Source organism: Solea senegalensis, unplaced genomic scaffold (genome assembly GCF_019176455.1).
Source record: "Solea senegalensis isolate Sse05_10M unplaced genomic scaffold, IFAPA_SoseM_1 scf7180000013327, whole genome shotgun sequence".
Lineage (NCBI taxonomy): Eukaryota > Metazoa > Chordata > Actinopteri > Pleuronectiformes > Soleidae > Solea > Solea senegalensis.
In genome coordinates this window covers 1-19,994 of record NW_025320804.1, presented here as the reverse complement: position 1 = coordinate 19,994, position 19,994 = coordinate 1, and the positions used below count along the sequence as shown (strand labels likewise).

Sequence of the window (19,994 nt, the reverse complement as noted above, 5' to 3'; positions counted from 1 at the left end):
CCTTCTACAACGAGGACTTCGCCCAAGATGAACCAACCTTTTCCACCTCTTTTCCACGGGATGTCTTCAGGTATGTTCTTTCAGATGGTATTCAATGTTTTATCCCTATTTACTTAATACTAAAGTGTGCTGACTCTTATTTATTTTTGTTTTTTTTTGTTAGATGGAGGACCTTGCCAAACTGTACACATGCCTCAATGGCTGCTACATCACTCTGCCCAACAGGACGTGGTCAACGATTTGTTTTTAAATGGACTTTAACCCCCCCCCCGTCCCCACTGACCCACAACCACACATGACAAAACACTGTACATGTGATGCATCACCACACTAAAATACAGACACTGCTACTTTCAGCCTGTAATGTTAGACATGGAAAACTTGTATTTATTGCCTTCTTTATACCAAGTAAAACTTTTGTTCTTAACTTTATGGTTGACTTGTATTTTTTCTGTGATGAGTGTGACAAGTTAGTGCTTTGAACTTAAAGATGTGGAATTCTTTTAAAACGAATTGCACTGATCTGTTACTGTAGACTTGGCACCTTTTGACACTGCTCCAAGTGTTCGGTTAATCTTAACCAGAAAACTCAAACCCTGTATGGATTTGTGCAAGGTTTTAAAGGGAATTTAATAAATTGGACTCTAAAGCAGTGGATGGTGATGCTGTTACTTGCCCCCATCTCACAACTTCCTTACTTCTAGCCACTAACACTACTTTGCTTTAAAATGCCTTCTTTTAACTACAGATGTATTTTTACTATTTCATTTTATCTTTTAATTCTGTCTTTACCATTTTACGTTTAAAGGTTTTATTTTTCTACTATGGAAAGCACTTTGTAGAGTTGTTTTGAAAAGTGCTATTCAAATAGTTAATTGAACTGTGTTGCAGTACCATTAACACCAGCAGCAATATGAGCAGTCGGTCTCAGGTGGGTGATGTGATGATTCACAGCCAGATAACGCTCCACACATTAGTGCAGTTAAATAAAACACTAAAGTGTGAGGCACAGATGTACAAGATGTTTCCCAAAAGTAAAGATCAGGCTTGGGACAAAGAAGTCAGTGGCTTGTTGCACGCTGCCAACACTGGTGACCCAAGATGGAGACGATCCTTCCAGTCTCAGCATCCAGTGCATCATGAATTCGACAGGAAGAAGAGATGACCAACATTTTGGTTGTGTGATGATGCTTTTGTGGAGAAAGGGGGCTGATTTTTTTTTTTTCTTATCAATTCACCAGTCAATTATTTTTTTTTGATTCCTTGGACCAGAAAATGTTGGAAAATGTTGATCACTGTTTTTCAAACCTGGAAATAATATTCTCAAATGTCTCGTTTTGTCCCCAAAATGAATTGGGTTTTAATGATTTGTGTTATATGGAACAAAGTTGTTAATTGTGCAGAAGTCATAAAATAGAGCGTTTATCTTTTTCTTTTTGTTCATAAAAACAAGCCAAGTGAACTTTGAAGCCAAATTCAATGCGTTTTTAAACATTTTTAGTATTTTTTCCTCCGGTGTGTTTATATAGTTGGTGAAAATGAATTTTTATATACTGCACGTTTAAACCTAGTAATGGCAAAGTGCTCTGTGTTGCAAGGGTTAACTCCATGTGCTCCTGCGTGAGTAAAGAGTGAATGCACTGTTCACATTGTCAAACTGAAGTGACTCGGGTTCATTTTTTCTGTTTATCTTTATTTTTCAGGGTTGTTTTTCGTCAGATTCGATTTTCTGATCCTATCAGACGTCCGCCAACAATGGAGGAGAGTTCACACATGCGTAATGTTTCAGAAGATGCAGGACACGTGTAAATATGAATGTAAACCAGCAAATCTGATGTGTATTGAGTCAGAATGAAGTTGCACTAATGCGAGCATATTTTCATTCCAGCATGTTGGACATTAACTTGCATACCACACTGGTCTTCATCGTGACAGGCCCTGCTGTACACTCATTCATCTCAGGATGGCACTCATTAACTCATCAAAGCAAATCCCTCGGCTCGGCTTCGTTCCCAGGAGACCGTGGTCACTCACCACTCTCTCAGTGCTCTCTGATCTGCCGCGGGACGCTTTCCAGTCAAGTGAAGGCAGAACATGCAGGGGCGCTGACGCCATACACCACTACACAGGAAACGCCGGTGTTGAGATGGAGCAGAAAACACCGCGCATCATCTCAACTCAACGACAGATGCTTCACAGCAGCAGCTTCGCACGGATTTCTGCTTTTCGACTGCATTCTTTAACCTGTGTTTGTAGTTTAACGCTAGCATCCATCCCAGAGTAAAAGTGTGTTTTTAGCTACAGGATGGTTTTCGTCAAAGCAAATCATAAAATGAAACGGAAGACACTAATAATTTACTGCATAGAAAGATGAAGAAAGTCTGGGGAAAAAAGGAACCAAGTAAAACATGATTGTTATGAATCAAATGTTGAACGGGTGAATTAGAACACAGTAAATAAGGAATAATTGGACACAGCGCGGTGGCAGTTCAGTCAAAACAATAATTACTGTAATTACTGTGGCGCATCATTGCTCAGAGGGGGCAAACGAGCTGATTCATTTAGGCCAGAGGTAGAGAGGTTTGAAATTGTATACCCCTCTGTCTGCGCTGGTTCTATTACAGTCATCCGCCCTAAGTGGCTGGAAAAAGTGCATATCATTGACCCTTTTTCAATTAACATATGAATATCCCACAACAAAGGTGATTTAACCAGTGAAAATAAACGGATTATGGTGTAATTTGAGTGGGATTATGCAGATAGTCGGCAAAACATAACCTCAGCGTGACACAAATTTCAACTTCCCCCTCTCCTCCACACTCGGCTTTAGAGAGAACTTGAATTTCACACACGGTTTCTCTGCTCGGATGTTTTCTCTCTCTCTCTATGTTCACTCACTCTGCCCTTTTCATTTTCTTCCCAAAGGTCACACAAGTGTCTCATTATTATTATCCCGTAATGTCTATCGACTGAAAGGTCACAAACCTTATTCAGAAATAAAATAGAGCAAATACGCCCCCCTGACCAAAACAGGGCACACATTAACACCTGTTGTATCTTTATTTAAAAAAAAAAGAACTGTAATGACAGTAAAGGCAGCTTTTTTTCTCTCTTAAATACATTTTATTGATAATACATGTGCATTTACTGGTGACTGTTACAGTAAAAAAAAAAAAGAAGAATTAAACCAGATTTAGAAGTAAAGTGTATCAATCTCCCCTAATACAGATGTCAATATCAGCATCTATATACTGTTTATAGTCTTGGAATTGATTGAAGAAGACACAGATAACAAATGCATGTGTGAAAAAGCCAAGTAAATTCTATATTAAGCAGCAAGAGACAAGAAAAGCATATTTAAAAACAGAAATGTGTGTGTTTTTACAAAACTACAGATTTCCTTTACAATGAAAAAACGTTTTTAAATACATAATATTAATACCTTATACTCTTAATCGGCCTGAGATATTTATTTAATAGAGAAGAACAACAGTTTACACACATTTTAACACGAGATATTGCAGTGATCCCTCAGACAAGAACACAAAATGCCCTGTTGTGCAGAACACTAGTTGTTATGGAAGCCCGTTTCCGGCAGGAAAAACTTAGCCTTGTTAATAAAAAATATCCTCAAAGTAAGTCGCAATTATGACTTTGTTATAATTTTCGACTTTTTATCTCATAATTTCGACTTCGACTCTTTTTTTTCTGAAATGGGCTTCCATAAGTTCCCTCTTTCACGTTCCAAATAAAACATGATTCACTGCTGCTTTTCAAAACACAGCCACTAAGACACATAGTTGAGTTGTTAATCAGGCCTATGACGATCACCTGCAATTATTTCACAAATAAAGTGACAAATACTGTGAAATAAACTTCTGTGCACTTAATACTAAATTTACTTATTCCAAAGTGCTCAATAAAGTACTATTTTTAATAATAGTAACAATGACGCAAAGTGAGATTAATGAACATCCAACCACGACATCTTCTTTGTACATTATACAGAAACGACAGGTCTGATTGTAAACGTAGAAAGACATTTCCTGTGCCGTCAAACCTAATTTCAAATGATCAACGTTCATAATGAGACATAATATCGTAACACCACGTCGTTTTAATCAGAAGCAACTCAACAAACTGATATATCTCCAAATATATTGCCTTTATTATATAATCTTAACTTTAACATTCTCCGCTCCTGTGATCAATTTAAGTCTACAATGATATCATCGAGAGAAAAGGCAATTTCTGAACAAATGACAGTGGTATTGCTGCCGTCTGCCCGAGCTGAAGCCAATCTGGCACGCTGCGTTGAAGATCAACTTTCTAACGGAGTGTCTGAATGTTGAGAAAGAAGAAAATTTGTGCAAAACGAGGGACCGAAAGAAGGAAATATATCCACAAATCTGAATACATCCATTAGGGGCTGTCGCGGTGATCGCAAAAATGAAATCTCGCGTTGTGAACAACACTATTGCACAGGAAGACGCTAACTCACTGTGTTACACATATTTTCACATGAAGTCGAACACTACTGTGAACGTTCACGGAGGACGGGTGGATTTAAACACTATGACGTCCTAAATGAGCTGAATATTCGCTGTCACTGTGTTGCTGTGTTTACCTGTGAGCAGTCTAATCGGCTGATCTGAATCAGCTGCGTGTGTCACACAGAGAGCACCACTGAAGCACCTTCCAAACTGCTCATTGTAAAGCAAAGACCTTAGTTTTTGTATTGCTGTCACAAGGCTTTGCTGAAAGACCCTGATGTAGGTTTTTGTGAAGATTCAAAGAGTCAAAAGTGCCTGAGATACGGCAGTTTTACAATTGGAGTTGGAGAGGTCAGGTTTTATTGAAGCTGGATGGTTCTCCTCTCACTCAGTAAGTCAGTGTGCTTTGGTAGTTCCAGTGTATGAAACTAGACACATTTTTCTACGTTCTGGTAGTTTAGGTTCTAAATGGACTGAATAATGCCCTAACTGAGCTATCTGTCTATGTTGACGAGTGTGGAACTAGTTAACAGGCAAAAAAAAACGGTGGAATAAGAAGTAGAAGAATAAGAGGAAGAAGTATTGTTTCAATACATTCAGGCATGAATTGTGTTTGTAGCTGCATCCAATTCACCTCCGCTTAGAAGTGATGTCTCCTCGACTTGAGAGAGTTTCTCCGTTTCCTCTTCCTGTGGCTCTGCTCCCTCCGCTCAGGCCAGGGGAAGCCGCTCTCCGCCGCCCTGTAGGCTTCGTCGTACTCGTCGCTGTCAGAATCCGCCTCGGCCGCGGGGAAAACTCTGTCCGGGAAAACGTCTTTCAGCCTGGCAGCGAAGAACGCCACGAGGCTGCGTCCTGCCTGGGCCACCTCAGAGTCCGGCTGTGATCGGAGACACAGACAGCGTTTACGTTACGTTACATTTACAGATGAACGCTGTACACGAATAAGATTTTTGCTTTTCAAACTTACGTAATTGAACTTTGCACAGTTGCGGAACATGAGATAGAAATCGGCGACAAACTGATCGGGGGAGTTGTAGTGTCGAGAACTTTTCTTCTGGAGTTTGGTTCTGATCACAGACAGGTCCATCGGCCTCTTGATGATCTGGTAATAATGTCGAGCCTGCGTGACAAAAAAAGCAGTGACATTTAAAGGAATACTTCACCGAGATTTGTTCATTTAGCTTTGCATGTAGCTTTGTATCACTAGAATATTTTTGAAAAATTGTGCTTCCCAACCTCAGTTTCCCCCGAGTTGAGAAATATCTTCATTCTTTTCTTTGTTACGTGCTCACCAGTGACACTTGGTTAGCTGTTAGCGTAACTGTTAGCAAAGATGGCGGAAACTTTTTGCATTCAGTGTCCGCCATCTTTGCTAACAGTTACGCTAACAGCTAACCAAGTGTCACTGGGAATGTAAACAGTGTGCGCTGTCTTTGCTAACAGTTACGCTAACAGCACCAAGTGTCACTGGGGGACGGAACCTCATTCCCAGAATGTAAACAGTGTCTGCCGTCTTTGCTGACAGTTATGCTAACCAACTTTCACTGGGAATGTAAACAGTGTATGCTGTCTTTGCTAACAGTTACGCTAACAGCTAACCAAGTGTCACTGGTGGACGGAACCTCATTCCCAGAATGTAAACGGTGTCCGCCATCTTTGCTAACAGTTATGCTAACAGCTACGAACTGTCACTGGGGGCCGGAACCTCATTCCCAGAATGTAAGCAGTGTCCGCCATCTTTGCTAACAGCTAACCAAGTGTCACTGGGGGACGGAACCTAATTCCCAGAATGTAAACAGTGTCCGCCGTCTTTGCTAACAGTTACGCTAACAGCTAACCAACTGTCACTGGGGGACGGAACCTCATTCCCAGAATGTAAACAGTGTCCGCCATCTTTGCTAACAGTTACGCTAACAGCACCAAGTGTCACTGGTGGGCACGTAACAAAGAAAAGAATGAAGATATTTCTCAACTCAGGGGAAACTGAGGTTGGGAAGCACAATTTTTCAAAAATACGACCCCTATTCTAGTAATGCTAAGCTAAATGCCACTGTAGCTCCTTCAAACCTATTCCACATCAAATCCCTTTTCCTTTTAACGCGCAGACACATATGCTCATGGGATTGTATTGTTGTGCCTCACTGTGACAAATTCATCTTCCACTTATCAACATTCCATTCCAAAATAAAGTAAACTCTAAATCAGCAAATCCTTCGTCTTCTTCCCCATTTAAACACACAAGAAAGTACAAACCTCCACAAGGACGCTCCGTTTCCCACAGTGTGAATTCACTCCCACATCTTACAATGTTTAATAATTCTTCTTCAAATCCATATCTGGATCTCCACCAAAATCCATCATTTTCTTTTCTTTTTTTTAAACTTTGTTCCTCACAGACAAAAAAATGTTAAATGTTAAAGGAGACTTTGAGAAGTGTTATCAAGTGGTGTTTTTATGAGTGTTTCACCAAAGCATGTGACAGTTCTGTGCGTAGGACTGAAAATAATTGACCTGTTATTACAAATATGAGTGAGTTTATCTAAGGCCAGTTTCACAATGGATACGTGTGCAGTGTGTGAGTCTCCTGCTCAGCTGTGGTGGAGCTTCTGCTGTGTTTTACTTGAAAATCATACTCAACTAAATACCACAACTCTTTGGTACGAAGCCACAATAAAAATAATGCTCTTTACCATTGAAACAGGAGCAGGAATGTGCTGTGTTTGTGGCACATGTGACAGAAGTAGACAATGAAAGTATCACACAGACGTCACTTGTGTTCACGGGGACGAAAAAGCTTTTTTAACACGTCTTATTTTACAGAAGTGTCTGCTGACAGTGTGTTTGTGTGCATGTCGACGCGTGTGCGTCTCTGCGGCGGCAGCGTGAGAGACAAAAAGTGACTCAAGCTCTACTCGTGCTGCTGTAATATAAAAATAAAAAGACATGGAAGAGTAATGACTCACGAGTGGACTGACGGGCTCATGGAAGGGCGCACTCAGGATGTTACTGAGGATCAGAAGAGTCAGCCGCTCACATTTCTACAAAGAGTCAAAGAAGCATTGAAAAAACAAGTCCAAAACCATCCAAACCACCAATAAAGACGAATAACTTTACAGTAAAGGAAGCTTTAAAACAACCTACTCTCTGGTCACATGCAGACAGTCCACGTGCCAGGTTCTCTTCTCCAGATGTTCTCTCGTTCTCACAGTCGTACTCAACCTCCGGCTGCAGAGCGTCTCTGCACAGGCTGCACACCCAGTCGCCGCTGAGCAGGACAGGAAACGGCGTTAGTGCCAAATAAACAGAGGCGAGCGATAAAAGTGAAACAAAGCGGGTTGCTTACGACGGGAAGCTCAGCAGAGACGGGACATGGCAGGAAAGGTGAAAGACTTTGGGACAGCGGTCACAGCACAGCAAGTCGCCGCCGATCAGACACACAGCACAGAAGTCTTCGCTCTCCATCTCTGCGTTGTCCTGCTCGTCGTCCTGAATGTCCTCTGTCCCCCTCTGAGGTGCAGGGTTCGCGATCAGGAGCGGCCTCGGACTGCGTCCAATATGGGATTCCTCTTCCAGGTCAGAGCGAAGCGGCTGTGGGTCATCGGTCGTCACGTCGGGTTCGGATTCTGCGTCGAGCTCAGACTCCACAGAGCCCTGGTAGTCCGGAGGCTGATCAGGCGCAACGTCAGAGTAAGTCTCAGCCGGAAAACTGGGGTCATACTCGAGTTGAATGTCAGACTCGGATTCAGCGTCGCCTGATTCTGCATCAGCGTTCAGTCCCTGATCATCCTCTGACCCCACTTCCGCATCTGATTCTGGGTCTTCCTCATATTCCAGACTTGGCTCTGAATCCCCTGCAATATCAGTCTCACTGCAGAGCCCCATCTCACCGGCAGCCACTGATTTCTCCTCAGCCACACATTCAAGTTCAGCCTCCGATGAGGACTCTGCATTTGGGTCAGACTCCGGGTCTGAGTCTGGGTCTACCCGTGGTTCTGGATCAGGCCCAGAAACTGCTGTGTTCTCTGAGAACGACCTAAGAGTAGAATCAGAGTCTATATCCAGCACGGAGTAACTCTGTGGTGCGTATTTAGGGTCCACGGAGGCTCCTGCTCTACAGGGGATGAATCTCCCTCGAGTGTCAAAGTCAGTGTTGGGCGACAGCGCGGTGGATGGAGTCTGAGTTTGGCGCTCGGCTGCGTACGGCGGCGCCGTGAGCGACTGGGTGTTCCTCCTGGTCTCAGAGCCTCCACATATCTTCTGTGTTTGCGACAGAGGAGAGGAGAAAAAACAAAACTGTCACATTTGTGAATCCTAGACGACAGCACTTTTTAGTGTAATAATAATAACACCGTGCTGTTTTAAGAGGATTAAGTTAAACGGTAGTCGTGCATTCCAGGAAATTCACGTTGCTTGGAAGAGAATGTTGCCCATTCATTTCTAAGCTCACAATGACATATTTTGCAGCTTTAAAAAGAAAGGAAACATACTCGAGGCTTCACGCCCTGCCAGGTTTTCTGCTGTGGTAGAGTTTCGCTCCTCTCCATCGCGCCGGCAGGTAAAGGGTCGCTCTGTCGTCGTCCATGCGGGGGAAGCTGCGAGACGAGGATTTTCAGACGCTCTAAGCAAACCACCGGCACTCTGGGCCTCAGTGAGTCCTTCTGAGAGTTTCTGTTACAAGCACATTATTGTTACTTACTATCCTGATCTGCACATAATCTTTAAATCTTTAAATCTTTGGCAGCCTGTGGCCAAGTGGAAAGGGAACTTGACTTGTAACCAGAGGGTCGCCGGTTCAAAGCAAGGTACCCAACCCCCAATGCTCCCCGGGCGCCACTCAGTGTGGCAGCCCACTGCTCCTAATTCAAGGATGGGTCATATGCAGAGGAATACTTTCCCTAAGGGGATTAATAAAAACTAAACTTAACTAAACTAAACTTAAACTTAAACAGACTGCGATGAACTCACCTGCCGTGACTGCTCCTCGACATCCTGCACTTCTCCTTGACCTCGCAATTGATCTCTTCATTTACATAAGTGAATGAGTAATCTGCGGGGCGGGTAGGGGGGGGGAGAAAGATGAGGTTCCCAAACGCTTCAAATTTTGTTCACTTTTGTTTTTTTTAGTAAAGTCGTATTTTTCCGCCCACCTGGTTCTGTCTTATAACACAGCAGAGGAGACCGGTGGACTTTGGCGGACACGACGGATGCCGTCTCCTTGACGACACAAAGCACCCCGTCCGATGCTCTCCTCTGTCTGGGATCCACAGTGACAAACTGTGTAAACACAAACACCGACATAGTAAAGCTTGACCACAATTGTCCCTCTGGAGCTCCATTAGCTCTGTGAACAAACACTGATGTGCAAAATCAATTTTACTGACACTGAGAAAACGAATTAATCTGAGGTCCATGAAGCTATTGTGGTGCTTATTGTTTTCATACGATGATATGACATTAAAGAGCAGGCGTGACGTGACGTTTCTTGCACTAATTAAATTTAGAAATGTGCAATTCCAGGACAGCTTTTTTTTCCTCTCATCGTCCAAAACAAATTTCTCCTCAGGGAGACAAATAAAGATACTTTGACCTGGAGCTGAGCATCTCCGTCTGCTATAACAAGGTATTTTAATACTTTTTTATGACTTTTTCCAAGACATTTCAAGCTGTAATCAGCAACATTTACCAAACAGTTTTAGTTACAACCATGCAAAATTGCAATATATACAAAAAGCCTCCCTGAGTCTGCAAACTCTGAAGATTACAGTATTTAACACCTCATGAAATCACGATTAAGACTTTTTAATATTTTTTAAGGGCCTTCATTTTCCCAAAATTGATTGATCAACTTTTAACCCGTGTATAATAATATATATCGATATCATGTTTATGCACTGGTGTAAGATAATATTTCAGGTGTCGTTTTCTGTCCGTAAGAAAGTCCAAAACCACAATTTGCAAAATCATTTTTTAATCCTCTTATTGGCTGGTTTAAGAATGTTTATCGTGACACATCTCACCTCCTCCACATGTGTGATTATACCTTGTTTGCGGCTCCTGCCGCTAGGCTGCATCCTGCGGGTCTCTCGGTGCAGGGGCTGGCGGAGGCGGCTGCCAGTTCTGCCGGGATGCTCTGGGAACGTCTCTTCCTCCTCGCGCACGCCGAACTCGGGCTGAGCCTGCTGCTGCTGCTCTGCACATCAGACGCACCGTCGTGTGCTGTCACCGACACCTCCAGGGATGTGGATCTCTGTCACACACACACACACACGCGTGTAACAAATCAGGGTTAGGGTTTCAAGCTGGAGTGCATTCACAGATGCACCTGTTCATGGAAGGGGAGACAGGGAGTGGGATGTGTGGTCACCAAGGCGTGTAGACACACTCACACACACACGACATGAAAAACATCACTCAGAGCTCATTCTGTGACTGATTTAAAACAACGCTGGCCCCCACACACACACACACACACACACACACAGCTGCATATGCTGCACATATTCAACAGAGAATGAGAGGTTTGGTTGCAGCACCAATTATCATATGTAAATGAATCTTTAGAGGTACAGTGTGGCCCCTTGGATTAAGTCCGTGCTGCACATCACTCTCTCTCTCATATTGGAATCTAACCAATGCAAGCATCCAGAAAATCCCCTTTAAACGCCTCAGCTGTGTCTTCGGCTAATGGAAGTGGAATTGAACACCAAGTACAATTTTCCAGGGTGCCGTCATAAATATTCAGTCCGAGCTGACGCTGAGCACGTGTTCCTCAGGATTAAAACACTTACCTGACCCATGTACAGGATTCAAAGGGAAAATAGGAGAATAATCCCCGTCTCTGGAAAGATACGAGTGTAGGAATTTATCTCAAACTCCCACTTTTTCCCCAAGTGACTCATTAATGACGGGTTAAGTCCACGAGTGATTGCACCCAAGTGGTTTTATGATGCTGTGACTTTAAAATGTTACAATAATATATATCGCTGCGCTTGTAATTGTGCGTCCTGAGATGAGGGGGGGATTATGTGGCTGGCATCAAGAGGAGTGACTATGATGAAGAGTGCTCTCCTGGATTCCCACATCCTTTATTTGTGGGAGCAGCTCTTTGTTTTCCCGTCGTCGTGTGGGAGCAGTTTACTGCTGCACCATCTGTTCTCAGGCAGGCTGTCAAATGTGGGACGTGATCGTTCTGGCATTAAAATAAACAGTTTTTCTTTGGGTGTTTTTTTTTTTTTTTTAATGGATATTAATTACTGGAACTAATGAAACTGAATTTACTTTCCTCACGTTTGTTCATAGAAGTGTTTTATCACTTTTTCTTCACCTAAGAATAAGGCACAAGGGTCTTGCTTAACGAAGGCTGTCATGTTGCATCATCAAGTCACAACAGCAGCCCGAACAGTTTGGTGTTCTGAAGCAAAAGCTTATTATGCAAATGAGCTGCGTCTAGGTAAAGCCAAAGAGAGTAGAACTTTGGATCTTTGAAGGACCCTTTATGATATCCTAGATATGGGAGAGATATTTTCATCATATCATTTTTCTTTTAGGCTTTTATGAGTGTGTCTTGTTTCTCTTTGGTCAATCACTCATTCTGAAGCTCTCACCCTGCCATGCCTTTGGTCACTCAGTGTCAGTGCAGGTCTGGGCCTCTGGTGCTCTTTCCTCAGCTCTGCTGCAGGCGTAACACAGCGCTGCTGCTGCTGGGCTGGACTCTGCTCCTCCCTGACCTGCTGCAGGTCCTCGTCCTCCTGCTCTGTGCGACCACCGGCCTCCTCCACTGTGCAGCTCTCCTCCCAGCTCTCTTCAGCCACCACACCTCTGTCTGCAGCAGCTGTGCAGCTCAGCTTCCCCTGATACTGCGCTGGCCTGCCACAGTCTGCACTTTGCTCTGGAAGAATCTCTCTGTGGTGGTGGTGATAGGAAGGATAAGATTTTGAGTGGGAGTGGGAGTCAGGAGCCTGTGGCTGGGACGCAGATCCTCGACTGCAGTTGAATGGGACGGGCGATGTAGGAGGAGGACAGTGTGAGGAGCCCTCTGTCTCCCAGCACCTCTGGAGCTGCTGGCTCTGGTGCAGGGGTGCAGAGAAGAGAGAAGGCTGAACACAGCTGGAGTTATAGAGCGCGGCCTCTGCTTGGTTTTTGTCCAGACTGGAAAGATCTTGCTGCGAGGAAACGGCGTGCAGGCAGCACCTCTGTGGCTCGCAGCAGGCCTGGTACCCACAGCCCGGCTCTCGTCTGTGGAACACAGGCGGCAGCGCCGAGCAGGTGATGGGCTGAGGCCTCAGGATACTGGAGCAGGACAAAGCCGGAGGAAAAGTGCAGTTCCCTCCTTCAGCAGTCAGCTGGCCTGAAGAAGAACTCACAGTCAGTTTATGTCATGCTTAAAAACACAATTAGGAATCATTAAATAGACGCACACGGTAATGATTTCTCTGTGTAATAAAAATGCTAAAATCTATACAGTACGTCATATAAAAGCTGACGTTTACATTTATAAATAATAGATCATGTGTCTAGCTTTTCCTCTTGTAACAAAAAAGTGAAAGAATAATCTGACTGAAATGAATTCTACATCATTCTACGACATTAACATCGTATTAGTGGCTTGTTCCAGTATTTATTTACATTATAAAAATACTGTAACAAAGACTTTTTGCTTTTGTGAGATTCATTTCACCCAAAGTGGAGATCTGCTTCATCCAGTAACTTGCGTCCCAGTTGAATTTGATCTTGACCGGACTCCAAGAGTCTGAGTGGAGAGGAGGCTCGAGCAGTTGCTGCATCTGGAGTGAAATCTGCAGCGAGAATAATGCCATTTATTTACTTAATGCACAATATGCAGACAGAGGACACCAGAAAAATCACTCACTTGTTCATTTACTTTTTAAATGTTTTAAATTTGCCTGAATCTCTTTTGTACGCCTGTGTTGTTGTTGCTTGTATAATTGTGTTATTGATATATCTGAGCGTCTTAAATAAAGTTTATCAAATGCAAGAACTGTATGTTTATAAGTGGTCGACTGTGTGTGTGTGTCGTCGGCATACCAGAGCCCTGCTGAAGAGCACCGGGCCTCTGCGATGGTGGGTCGTAGCCCAGGTGATGAACTTCTGGACGTGGTCCAGCTGGCCGCACGTCTCTATCGCCCCCTGCAGCTGGTCGTCCAGACGCTGCTGGAAGTCCTCGGAGATTTTCTATGAAGATAAAAATACCTGCAATGTTTCGTGCAATTACAGGCACGGGTAGAGCATCGCGACCGGACGGTGGCTTAAACTCATCCATAACTCCTTTTATCGGGGAGATTCAGTTCTTCTGATAGTGTAATATTACTAGGGCCCCGCGTTTCCCTGCTCGCTGCGCTGATTGCATCATGGCACCTTTAGATTCATTGCATGTGGCTTCGCGGCTGGCTGAATGATAAGAGGGGAAGAGAGAAAGAAAGAGAAAGAGAAAGTAATTACCTCCAGTTGCTCTATTAATAGGTTGGTTCGTTTGTTAAGCTCGTTCATCATAATCATCTTTGCCATTTTAATCTGGTTCTCTGCCTTCCTGTGAGCGATCTTTACGCCGTGGAGTCTGCGGCGACATGAAAGGGAAAAGAAATGGATCAGTCGTGGCAGAAGAGGGAGAAAAAATCTCAAATTGGGAATAAGAAAGCAGCACTTCAGACATGAATTTATGCATCGGCGTGCTATATTTGATGCTGCTGAATTTTTGACCAGTCGAGGCAGAAGCTGCTCAGAACCAACCTGCCCTCGATCTCTTTCGCACTGTTCTCCACCGCAGACCTCCTCTCGTCCACCTGCACCGTCAGACTCTCAAACAGCCACTGCTGATCCTGCAGCGCCTTCCCGATCGGCACCACTCTGAACACATGACATGACGTGATCACAGCGCCTGACACAACAACTCCGCCACTCACGCAGAACACCAGAATTAAAGTGTGTTTTCTCCCGGTCATCATCACAACATCATACCGACGACCTTAGAGGCAGCAACTCTGCTGCAACATCACACAAAACAAAAGCGTATTCATTCTTAATGTAGATGAGGCCGGCCAAGGGTAGAGTATGCTAATGAAACAAGTGACAAGGCAGTTAAAGAGCCAAATTTTTCCACTTGGCCTCCCTGCAGTGTCCTTGTGCTGTGCATCTGAGGACTGACCTGTGGTTTTTGTGGGAGGACAGGTGACAGCTGCTGCAGCACAGAAGGTCACATGACTCACAAAACAGCTCCAAGGGCTCCTGTCTGTGAGAGTGGCACATTAGGAGGGAGCAAGGATACGACCCTGGGCCTGAGCGAGACAGAGCGAGGGAGGAGGGTGAGACAGAGAGAGAGAGAGAGACAGACAGACAGGGGAGAAATAGCAACACTCAATAAGCAGTTCCAAGGTAGAGGAGAGGGTCAGCAGTGCATTTAAACAACCACAAGGCCCTGATTGTTTTTAACCACAATGATTGAAAGTCAAATCATATTTTCATGTTCATATGTACTGTGCAGTGAAAGTAGTTTGGTTTTTTTAAACAACAGTATTGGTCAATTATTATTTAGTCATTTCCTAATTATTAAAAATTAGGCATTATTGTCACTAAAACTAACATTTTTTCAAAAATGATTACACACTAATGTCGGACATTACATTTTGACAGGACATTGTTCAAAAGCTGGTTACTAAAGTTAAACAGTTGTTTTGTATTATTTATTATCATTAAACAGTGATATTTAATGTCAGGTGGAAGAAAAAAAATCCTCTCTAATATATATTATAATATAATATGTTAAAATATAATATAACATGATTTAATTTAATTTAATAAGTAAGAAAAGTTATTTAATTATATATAGATACAAAATAGTGTAACAGATAAACAAACCAAATCAGCCATTTTGTTCCAATTATTATTATATATTATATAATAATATAATATAGTATAATATAATATAATATTATTATATTATATTATATTATATTATATTATAACATATATTATAACATATTATATTATATTGTATTGTATTACATTATATTTTTTTGTAATTGTTTCAATTTATTTTTCATTACCCATTAATAAAATATATAATATATATAATATAATATCAGGAGGCAGGTCAGCCATGAAAGACCACCATGTTTATACAATAGATAGATTGATTCATCCCAAAGGGGAAATCAAGGCTGTAGCTTATTCACATATCTACTTAAAAAAAAAGAACACAAATTTGAGTTAAACAGTATACATGTAAATAACTGACAATAGCAAAATGACCTTAACAAAATACTTATAGGCATATTAACCTTAAAAATAAGACATTAAAATGTAAAAACAGAAACAATGCTGATTGACTTACAAACTGTACCTTTAAGAGAACCAGGTTCCTACAGTTCAAGTGTAAGATGGAGGTCACACTAAGCAGTTCTTAATTAATCTACTACTGCAAACATAATTCCACTATTGTCTGATTGTATTTGAATAAAGAAATTAAGAAATCATTCATATAGTCTAATGATGGCCTGAAACAATATTTCAGAGCTGTCACAAACACAAGTGCAAAAATATCTCACTTCTATCTTTAAGTGGGTCACAGACTCACAGAACTTTGATCTAACAATAGCTGGTTGCTGGTTGACACCGATGAGCACAGCTCTGCTGTTGTGTGCTGTCCGGCTCACCTCAGCTAACCTCCTCCTCCTCCTCCTGCACTCTGCACATCCTCACACGTTCTCTGTGGTCGCGAGCTGAGCATCGGCCCCCGCGTCAAAACCCCGTTTCGACTGACCACATCCTGACTGTCAGCGCCGTTACACCCCTTTTTCTCACAAGCAGCACTCCCACATCACAGTGAAGATGTCAAGGATCGGCTTGTTATGATTTGACAAGTTACACAAAGGGTTATATATAAAAAAAAAAAAAAAAAGCTGCCAAACGAACCCCGGCAGACACATTCCAGGCTCTTTAAATAGCAGCGCACTAATATTAGCAAAAAATGAAATTGAGTGAGCCTTTCAAGATCTGGGCCACGTGTTACAAAAAAAGGAATCTAATAAAACACAGGGATCTCCAGAAACTGCTATCAACTGGCGCCACTTTCATGCATTATTCATGATGATGGCTCCTACTGAGACATAATTAACAAACAAAGAAGCCCAAACTGATCGGTATCTGATGACGCAGAGAGACGCAGGCCGTGTCATCCTGGGCCTTAAAAGTGTCTTTGAAATACACCGATTTGTCTTGCCTTGTCCCGTCGGCGGCATCGAACCGGCGCCTCTCTGGTGCTGCTCAGAACGCGGGGCAGCGCTGGGCCTCTGCTGGTGCAGGTCTGCGTACGGAGCGGCGGCTGCAGGCCTCTGGTGCTGATGCACGTCTGTGCACTGGTAACATAACCACTTGTTGCAGAGCGTACACAGACTCTGTGCAAGCGTTGGCTCGGCGCACTCTGAGCAGATCTGACGCAGACACACACACACACACACACAGAAAAATTTAAATGTTTAAAATGCAGAAAACCGAGGTGAGGCTGCAAACAGTTCAGTAAATACTGATATATACACACTGCAAACTGCTATTAAATGTTTGGGAAATGTTTCTCTCTATAGCAAGAATTTAAAAACCACAGGAACTATTGATATTGACTGGTTTGAAACTTCTCTTTACTCTTTAAGAGTTCTTTATTTATTCTTACGGGAATATTAACAAGTGGCCAAAATCTGTTCAAATATACTATAATTAAAGGAAAATAAAAGAAAGAAACTTCTTTTTCGGTCTGATTTTGTTTGAGTCTAGAGAGATGGAGCACAGTGAACCTTAGTCTTACTTATTCAATCCCTGTGAGGGAAACTGAGCCTCTGCAGTTGACCCTCGCTGCCAATTTAGAAACAATGAACAGCACCTCAGTGTCACCTCAGGACCAATTCTAACATCTAACATTACTGTAGGGTTTGGAAATAGAGCAACATAAAGCATGCCAACGAGGCCTAAAGTCACTGGATCAGCAGTCAACACAGAGAGTGATACACAAAGTCTCTGGCTGTGTCAGGAAAGAAGCCACATAAATCTAGGAAACCACTGTGAATGATGAAGCGCCTTACCTTCTCCATTTCAGCGCTGCTGCCTTCTCACAGGGACAGAGAGGAGGACGAGAGTGTGACGCCTCAGCAGCAGAAACACTGACGCTTCTACCTCAGGCGGCAGGAAGCAGTGCACACCGCGCGGTGGCCCCAGAGGAGACAGCTTACATGACAGCCTCGGCGTGCTCCTTCCTCCTCCACTTCATCCATGTGCAGGGCCGCGCTCACTGCAGCAGAGGACGGGCGTCACATCCACATGTGCAGCTAACAAAACGGCAACATGATCTAATCCTTTTCTTTCTTTTTTTTTAAGCCTGTGCATAATAATTGGGAATTAGGGAGATAAGATAATTATTTTTTTTGTAGGGCACAATATACCCGGAAGCCCTTTCCAAAATGGAAGAAGGTAGACTAAATAACCTACTATAAGGAAGGAAGGACGGCAGGAAGGAGGAGTTGTACTGTAAGCAACTTTTAGGTTTTTGGATCAGGCAGTGTGAGGCAGGAATAGGTGATGTGAGGCTCTGGTTGTGTCAGATTGGGGTTGGATGGGTCGGCTGTGGCCTTCTTCTCTTTGTCAGCTCGAGGAGGGGCCAGGTCCCAGTGGAGCCACGCGCTATCGTAGCACAGCCGAAACCGGGTCAGGCTCTGATGAGCTCCAGATGGGATGAGGATACTCCTACAGCTCTGTCTTAGACTGTGAAATCAATTAATATTTTAACACAACATTTACTGCACGGCCAGATAAAGGTTCCAGTATAAACAGAGAAGAGGAGAAAGAATGTTGAATGTTTAATGAAAACTGAGTAACAAGGTGCTGTTAACTTAAAACACACACTCACCATCACAATCAAACTGATGTGATGTGTGGAGCTGCGAGCGAATCTGCCTAACGACAACCCCTGCAGCCTGACCTACAAATCCGACAACTTTCTCATCCTTGGGTGCTTCAGCGGGGAGCTCAGTGCAATCCCATTCCCCACTGTGCACTCAAAGACCCAATTTGAAACACAATTAGTCAGTCGTCATACACCCTCCCGCCTCCGTAGCATTTTCTAACTGCGCACTTGCTTTTCCCAGCACAGCCCCTCCCTCCTCCAGCAGTTATCTGAAATCTCCTCTCCTCTCCTCTCCTGGCAGCCGCTCTGCCCTGCTAAGGAAAGCTGGCACTAGATAGGCATGCCATCTCCAGAGATGTCACAATAATAGAAACCTGTGCAGTGACGTGTCCCTTGAAAGTGTCCCCTGTGCGGCATCTTTGAGCGATGAGACCTCAGATAAAGCAAGATTATCTCCAACCAAGTTACGACGACGTTTCACTGGGAATAGATAGATTTCAAATCCAACAACAACAACGGTCATCTTAACTTGCCCTGTTTACAAAATGCAAATACAGCTTTTAAAAAAGAAAAACTCACCGAAAACTCTTCGCTTGCTGCAGCTTCACACGTAAACAAGACGGTGAAGAGATGTTTGCCCGGTTGTGTTTGTCTTCTCGTCATGTGCCTCGTTTTAAATGCTTCACAAAGAGCCGCAGCAGTTTGTGTTTACTCTGAAAGCCTCACAACCAGCCTGCAGTATTACTGGTTACAATAGCACGCAAATGTAGATCATGGGTGATTTTAGGGCTGCAACGCACAACTATCATCATAATCGACAGATTGTTCGTTTATTTTCTATTTAATTAGTTCATTAATTATTGACAGGAAATGGCCGGAAAATGTCTTCATTTGTCCACAAACCAAATACTCAATTATAGAAATAGTTAATTAGTCTATTAATATTTCACTAACACTTAACTGACTAAACTGACTAAAACTGGTGTAGAAGTATTACATTAACGGGAGCTTATTACATTATCAGGTTATCCTTCATTTCGCAGGTCCTGATAATGTAATAATTCCCCAGTATTGTAATAATTAAACATCAGACCACCAGTTACTTGGCTTCCTACGCCAGGAAATGTGGTTTCGGATCCCATCTGTGGTGAAGTTCGTTGGGGCAGCCCAGTCATAGCATATTATGAAGTATCAAACTGTTTCTCCTCGTAATTCATTTTTGGAAAACTGACCAAGAAACCAAATTCAGAGTAAGAGCATCAAGACCAGTATCTCAGTCCACCAGAAGATGACTTGTATCTCTGAGGTTATAAGTTCTAATCTTACAACAACGTGAAGTTCACACACTTTTGAAGCTACACCAAAAGCAGAACTTAAAAACAACAAGGAAGTGTTTTTATGCAGCTCTGTAAAAGTAGCTTCTGTTATAAGAATAAGACTTGTATGCTTGAGCGTGTGATTCCAGATCTTATGATGAGGTGAGATTTTGGACGACATACTATACTATGACTTTTTTGACTGATTTTGGACGACATACTATACTATGACTTTTTTGACTGATTTTGGACGACATACTATACTATGACTTTTTTGAC

At 42.9% G+C, this 19,994-nt stretch overlaps 1 protein-coding gene across 3 annotated transcripts; it reads right to left on the bottom strand.

Annotated features, from left to right (window-relative positions):
* Positions 1–3,722: 3,722 nt before the first annotated feature.
* Positions 3,723–19,769, bottom strand: trim66 (tripartite motif containing 66). 3 transcript variants are annotated; one of them, XM_044015360.1, is made up of 18 exons: positions 18,774–19,769; positions 17,582–17,787; positions 16,729–16,939; positions 14,656–14,785; positions 14,241–14,357; positions 13,953–14,067; positions 13,539–13,685; positions 13,171–13,288; positions 12,098–12,840; positions 10,534–10,740; positions 9,641–9,767; positions 9,459–9,540; positions 8,981–9,161; positions 7,837–8,750; positions 7,635–7,758; positions 7,457–7,531; positions 5,461–5,613; positions 3,723–5,370 (listed from the first exon to the last, which is right to left on the bottom strand). In XM_044015360.1, the coding sequence occupies exons 2-18, from the start codon at positions 17,588–17,590 to the stop codon at positions 5,134–5,136; spliced, it is 3,690 nt and encodes a 1,229-aa protein (XP_043871295.1). In that variant the 5' UTR covers positions 17,591–17,787; positions 18,774–19,769; the 3' UTR covers positions 3,723–5,133. The 3 variants fall into 3 exon arrangements, with proteins under 3 accessions (XP_043871295.1, XP_043871294.1, XP_043871296.1); XM_044015359.1 differs by having other exon boundaries at positions 17,582–18,879; positions 18,979–19,769; XM_044015361.1 differs by having other exon boundaries at positions 7,837–8,747; positions 17,582–19,769.
* Positions 19,770–19,994: the final 225 nt, after the last annotated feature.

What these genes read in the sequence shown, in the direction of transcription:
- trim66 (XM_044015360.1), bottom strand. An exon ending in GCGAAAGAGATCGAGGGCAG is followed by an intron (nt 14,068 to 14,240) that starts GTTGGTTCTGAG and finishes ATGTCGCCGCAG; the next exon opens with ACTCCACGGCGTAAAGATCG. An exon ending in TCGAGGAGCAGTCACGGCAG is followed by an intron (nt 9,162 to 9,458) that starts GTGAGTTCATCG and finishes TGCTTGTAACAG; the next exon opens with AAACTCTCAGAAGGACTCAC.